Source organism: Nicotiana tabacum, chromosome 17 (genome assembly GCF_000715075.1).
Source record: "Nicotiana tabacum cultivar K326 chromosome 17, ASM71507v2, whole genome shotgun sequence".
Taxonomy (NCBI): Eukaryota; Viridiplantae; Streptophyta; class Magnoliopsida; order Solanales; family Solanaceae; genus Nicotiana; species Nicotiana tabacum.
Window position 1 is genome coordinate 122,768,761 of NC_134096.1, and position 6,500 is coordinate 122,775,260.

The 6,500-nt window shown below is 37.5% G+C and overlaps 1 protein-coding gene across 3 annotated transcripts; it reads left to right on the forward strand.

Moving 5' to 3' along the window:
- Positions 1-875: 875 nt before the first annotated feature.
- Positions 876-6,189, forward strand: LOC107828489 (uncharacterized). 3 transcript variants are annotated; one of them, XR_012701455.1, is made up of 3 exons: positions 988-1,237; positions 2,428-2,550; positions 2,904-6,189. XR_012701455.1 is itself a non-coding variant. In XM_016655809.2 (2 exons), exons 1-2 carry the CDS (start codon positions 1,749-1,751, stop codon positions 6,051-6,053), a joined length of 1,374 nt encoding a protein of 457 aa, XP_016511295.2. In that variant the 5' UTR covers positions 993-1,748; the 3' UTR covers positions 6,054-6,189. The 3 variants fall into 3 exon arrangements, 1 of the variants encoding a protein (XP_016511295.2); XR_012701454.1 differs by having other exon boundaries at positions 876-1,140; positions 2,428-6,189; XM_016655809.2 differs by having other exon boundaries at positions 993-2,550; positions 5,482-6,189.
- Positions 6,190-6,500: the final 311 nt, after the last annotated feature.

The window sequence follows — 6,500 nt, forward strand, 5'->3', positions numbered from 1 at the left end:
TTCAATTCAAATTTTACTAAAAATTTAGATATTTTTTGTGAGTTGTTGAATGGGTGTTTCTTCTTTCAAAAAAATTCGGGTAATAAATGAAAGAAGAATAAAACAAGAAAGATAAAAAATAGATTCAGTAATAACAAAATAGGGAGAATTTCAGTAGGAACCAAATGGAGAAATGAAGAAGAAAAGTAAAAAAAATGAAGAAGAAAGATGAAAAATGAGGAAGAATGGTAAATAAATTAGGAAGAAAGGTGGAATATAAAGGAAATTAGGAGAAAATAAAAACAAATTAAAAGAGTATAGGCTAATTAGCCGTTAAATGCTCGTGAGCACCTAATTCTTTACCACACTCGAGTTTTTTTTTACCATTTTTTCGTATTTTAATATATTTCTATGTTTAATCGTAGCAATGGACTTTTATTCGAAAACTTTATTTTAAGCACGAGTCAAATCTAATAAAATTACTTCATACCTTCCCTATACTATTTTCTTGTCCCATCACCCACTCAATATATTATTTTCTTGTCCCTACACTATTCTCTTGTCCCATCATTCATTCCCTGCGTTTTTCCTCCCTTCTTTATATTATATAGACACAAACACACACATGAGGAGGGGGAGGAGATTTTTAAAGAGAAAAAATTTCGGAATTAAGGGGAGATAAAAAAAAAAAGGCAAAAGGAAAAAAAATATAGAAACCCATTTCCGTTTCCACCCAAAAAATGCAGTTAGAATCGGTCCAAAACAAAATCAAAAACACACAACTCCAGTCGAGCTCGAGTTCGCCGACGAGTTTACCGTTCGAACTTTGTTGGATAATAAAGATATTTCTTTTGTACATAGTCAGATTTATTTTATTATTGGGTTGTATATTTGTGTAGTCCAACCTTTGTACTAATAGGTAGCTCAATAACCCATTCTTTATGTTTTGGCCCAAGGCCCAATTGTAAAGATCCGGACCAACTATCTTTTATATAAATAGAAGAGCTCCGGGTCTAGAAGCTTCAGATGCTCAATTTCACAATTGCACGGGATATTTTCTTTTCCTCTTTCTCTCAGATTCTCCTTCTTCTCACTAACAACTAATCGATCACGATGATCTTAACATAGTATCAGAGTGGTGTATCCGGGTAATTCTGAGAGGTAATCTCCTTCACTGTATGAGCATCTCGTCGACACTTTTTTTTTTTTTGGAGAAAATTTGTTCGTGTTGTGTTCGTTGGAATTTCGCCGGAGTTCGGTATTTCTCTGACAATCTTTTTCAATTCCTTCTAATTTTAGTAAATACTCTGATTTTGCTTCAATTTTTTTGTTGAAAATTGCTTCACTTCTGCTGTATTATTGGTGAATTACGAAAACCCTAAATTTACTCTTAGTCATGGGTTCATTGGTTTCTGATAAGTCGGTTTCGAGTTCTCTTGGTCGTTCTGGTTCTGATAACTCATCGGATGATACAATTGATCATAATCTTTCTCTTTACATTCATCCATCGGACAATTTGGGGCTTTCACTGGTAGGTACTGTTTTGATGGGACTGGGTATAGCGATTGGCGTAGGAGCATGCTTATTGCTCTCTCTGTGAAGAACAAATTTTACTTCATTCAACCCAATTGTGTGAGACCTCCTCCAAATTCCCCAATTTTTTTCAATGGGATAGGTGTAATAACATCGTGATTTCATGGATTCACAATCTTCTCACTCCAGTAATTCGTAAAAGTGTTCTGTATTGTCAACTTTCCAAGGATGTGTGGATGGAATTAGAAGATAGATATGGACAACCGAGTGGAATTAGGGTTTATCAAGTTAAGAAAGAGCTTGCTTCTATTTCTCAGGGTTCTATGAACATTCCTGAATATTATGCAAGGATGAAGTATATTTGGGATGAACTCAGTGTCTTGAATGTTTATTCTGATTCTCATTGCACTTGTGGGGGTGGTAAGTTAGACATTCAAAAACGTGAAGAGGACCAGAAAGTGTACCAATTTTTAATGGGCTTGAACGAAGGTTATGCTAATGCCATAAGAAATTTACTTATGATGAGTCCTTTCTCTACGATCAACAAAACTTATTCTCTTCTGGTGACTGATGAACGACAAAGAGAAATTCAGCCTCATTCTTCTCAATTTAGCTCTGAATCTGCTTCCTTCTCAGCGGGGTCTCAAAGATCTTTTCAAAAGCCTTTTCAGAAGAATTTCCAGCCTAAAACCAGCTTTGACTCAAGGAGGCCTAGTGTTGTCTGTAGTTATTGCAATAAGCCTGATCATACAGCGGAGAGATGTTATAGGAAGCATGGTTTTCCCCCGAATTTCCAGTTCACTAGGAATAATAGAAGGATTGCTGCTAATGTTCAAACTGAATTGGATCCTTCTAAACAATTTGCTCATGTTGAACCTAAGCCATTCACTGAGACACCACCTGCCAATGTTGCAGATACTTCGACTATCCCAGGGTTGACAAATGTGCAGTGTAGCCAACTCCTCACACTACTTCAACAACATCATGTGTCTGATCCTAACTCTACTTCCCACTTTACTGCTTCTGCCAATTTTGCAGGTATCCTCAGTTTATTTTCTAGTAATAGACCTAAATGTTCAGTTAGTAATTGTTTGTTGTGTAAGGTTGATAAGAACTCTTGGATATTGGACTCTAGGGCCACTGACCACATGACCTCTCACAGTAGTCTACTTCACAATATTAAGTCTTTGCTTATTCCTTATTTAGTAACTATGCCTAATGGGTATAAAGTCAAAGTAACTTGTGTGGGAGACTTAACCTTGTCAAATAATACTACTCTATCTCATGTTCTTTTAGTTCCTAGCTTTCAATACAACTTGATATATGTGCACAAGTTGGTATCACAATTAAAGTGTCTGCTCATTTTTAGCTCTTTTGCCTGTTTCATACAGGGCCTTTCCATGAAGAGGCCTCTAGAGTTTGGTAAATTCCAGCATGGACTTTACATCTTGCAACTGCCATCTTTCAATTCATCATGTCCATCCACTGTTGTTAGCTATCCTTCTGCCTTTACTTGCTCTCATAGTTCTACTTTACCTGATCTTGGTAAGAACAATGTTGAGTGTTCAGTCACTTCTGTTCCATTTGTAAATATTCCTCAAATGAATAAAATGAACACTCTTTGGCATAGTAGATTGGGACATATACCTTTTGTTCATTTAAAGTCTATTCCTTCTATTTCTTCTATGCTTTCTAGTAAATAAGGCTTTGTTTGTAATATTTGTCCAATGGCAAGGCAAACCAGACTTCCTTTCCCAGGTAGTACAATTCACACAAACACTCATTTCCAATTGATACATGTTGACACTTGGGATCCCTATTATGTTCCCACACATGATGGGTGCAAGCACTTCCTAACAATTGTGGATGATTTTACTAGGACAACTTGGACTCATTTATTAAAGACTAAGTCAAATATTTTTCCTATTCTAAGAGCTTTCATTGCCATGATACACACATAGTTTAATTCCAAAGTTTTAACTGTTAGGTCTGATAATGCTCTAGAATTAGGTTCCAGTCCTTCCACCTCTTCTTTCTTTACTAAGCAAGGCATTATTAATCACACTTCTTGTCCATATACTCCCCGACAAAATGAGGTAGTAGAGAGGAAACATAGGTATCTGCTTGAGACCTCAAGGGCACTTCTTTTTCATTCTAAAGTGCCTACAAAGTATTGGGGGATTCTGTGCTAAATGCTACCTACTTGATTAATAGGTTTTCTTCTAAACTACTTCACAATAAATCCCCATTTGAGTTGCTTTTTGGTAAAACCCCAACTTATTCTCATTTAAGGGTGCTTGGTTGCCTTTGCTATGCCTCTAAACCTCCTGTACACAGGGATAAATTCAGTAGCAGGTGCATACCTGCAGTCTTCATGGGTACCCTTTTGGGAAGAAAGGCTACAAACTCCTTAACTTTGAAAATGGAGCATTTTGCATTTCTAGGGATGTTATATTTCATGAATCAGTGTTTCCTTTTGCTGTCAACTTTTTTGTTGGTTCTTCTTCCACTTCTTCTCCTACAAATTTTGTTTATGACTCTATTGTTCCTCCTTCTCCTTCTCCTTCTCCTTCTCCTTCTACTTCACCATTGCCTTCCCCCATTCATGTTCCTCTTGAACCTTCTTCTCTATTGTCTGCATCTCCTTCTAATGAATATGCCAATGTTACTTGTTCCCCTTCCTCTTCTTCCATGACATCTGGCCCTGTTTCTTCTGTCAATTCACATCATGTTCTTACTCCTATTTTTCCTGCTTCACCTTCTGAGGGTTTGAGAAAATCCACCATAACCCATGTTGCTCCTTCTTACCTCAATGATTATATTTGTTCTTCTGTCTCTGCATCTTTTTCCTAAGGCCCTGGGTCCAGTTCTTCCCCTAATCAGCCTAAGACACAAATAGTACTTTCTGAGCCTTACACCTATTCTCAGGCTGCTTTGGTGCCTGAGTGGCAAGAGGCAATAAGGAAAGAATTTGAGGCTCTTGAAGGCAATCAGACATGGTCTGTAGTTCCTCTCCCGGTTGGCAAGAATGCCATTAGGAGTAAGTAGGTATATAAGAATAAGTTTAGAGCTGATGGTTCTATAGAAAGATATAAGGCTAGACTAGTAGTCAGAGGTGATACTCAGACTGCTGGGGTAGATTACAATAAAACTTTCTCCCTTGTGGTCAAAATGACCACTGTTAAATGTCTCATTGCCTTGGTTGTTAAGAAACAATGGCCACTTTTTCAGGTAGATATCAACAATGCCTTCCTCCATGGGGATTTGGATGAGGAAGTTTATATGAAGTTTCCTCAAGGGTTCACTGTAGAATCCTCCTCTAGTTCTAGGCAGCCTTTTGTTTGCAAACTTCAAAAGTCCATTTATGGGCTCAAACAGGCCTCGAGACAATGGTATGCTAAGCTTTCAAGTGCATTGTGTGCAAAGGGGTTTATTCATTCTCTTAATGACTACAGTGTATTCACAAAGAGATCAGGGGAGTCTATGGTTATTTTGGCAGTGTATATAGATGACATAATTCTAACAGGTAATGATGTGTCAGAAATTTCTGCTTTAAAGTCCTATCTCGATGAACAATTTAAGATAAAGGATTTGGGCACCTTGCACTATTTTTTGGGCATTGAGGTATCTCCTACTCCTGCTAGTTTGTTGTTAAATTAAAGAAAGTTTATTTTAGATCTTTTGGCTGAATATAAGTGTTCTGAGATAATATCTCCAGTGGTCTCTCCTCTTGACCTTTGAAATTACAAGCTGTTGATGGTGACTTGCTCCCCAATCCAGAATTGTATCGGAGCCTTATTGGCAAGTTCAATTTCTTAACTCATACTAGGCCTGACTTGAGCTTTGTTGTCCAGCATCTTAGTCAATTTCTCCAATCTCCTCGAGTTCCTCATTATTCTGATGCTTTACATCTGATGCGCTATCTCAAAGGGACATCTGATTATGGTATTCTTTTTAATAACTCTTCAGACTTTGCTTTACATGGCTATTGTGACAGTGATTGGGCTGCTTGCCCAGATTCTCGCAAATCAGTGACCGGTTTCTTTGTGTTCTTTGTTGGGAGACCTGTCTCGTGGAAGTCTAAGAAACAATCTGTTGTTTCTCTTAGTAGTGTTGAAGCTGAATATTGTGCGTTGAATAAACTAGTTGCAGAATTAACATGGCTCACTCTCCTGTTGGCAGATTTGGGTGTTGTTGGTGTGACTCCTATTTTTGTATTCTGCGACAACCAATCAGCTCTGCATATTGCTAGTAATCCTGTGTTTCACGAGCGTACAAAGCATATCGAGGTTGATTGTCACTTTGTTAGGGAAAAATTATCAGAAGGTCTCATTGTCTTATTCTCTGTTAGCAGCGCCAATCAATTGGCTGATATCTTGACCAAGCCCCTCACTGGGTTGGTGCATCATGGTTTTCTCTCCAAGTTGAAGGGGCTTCCCCTTCAACTTGCTGGGGGAAGGGAGGGAGTGGTGTTGGATAGTAAAGATATTTATTTTGTACATAATCAGATTTATTTTATTATTGGATTTATATTTGTGTAGTCCAACCTTTGTACTAATAGGTAGCCCAATAACCCGTTCTTTTGGTTTTTGGCCCAAGGCCCAATTGTAAAGATCCGGACTAACTATCTTCTATATAAATAGAAGACCTCTCTGTCTAGAAGCTTCAGATGCTCAATTTCACAATTGCACGGAATATTTTCTTTTCCTCTTTCTCTCAGATTTTCCTTCTTCTCACTAACAGCTAATCGATAACGATGATCATAACAAACTCCGGTCGCAGTTCAATTTTCGGACAATTTTCAATTGGAGCTTACTGTGCACTTTCATTTGGAACAGAGCATTTGTTGTACATTTGTTTGCTTTGGGGTTTTTCCGCTATTCACTCTGAAAGGAAGTTACTATAATGAAAGGTCGACTTTTGACTTATCTCATTTCTAATTAATGAATGACTTTGAAATTTTATGTGTTTGGATGATTTTTTCTGGT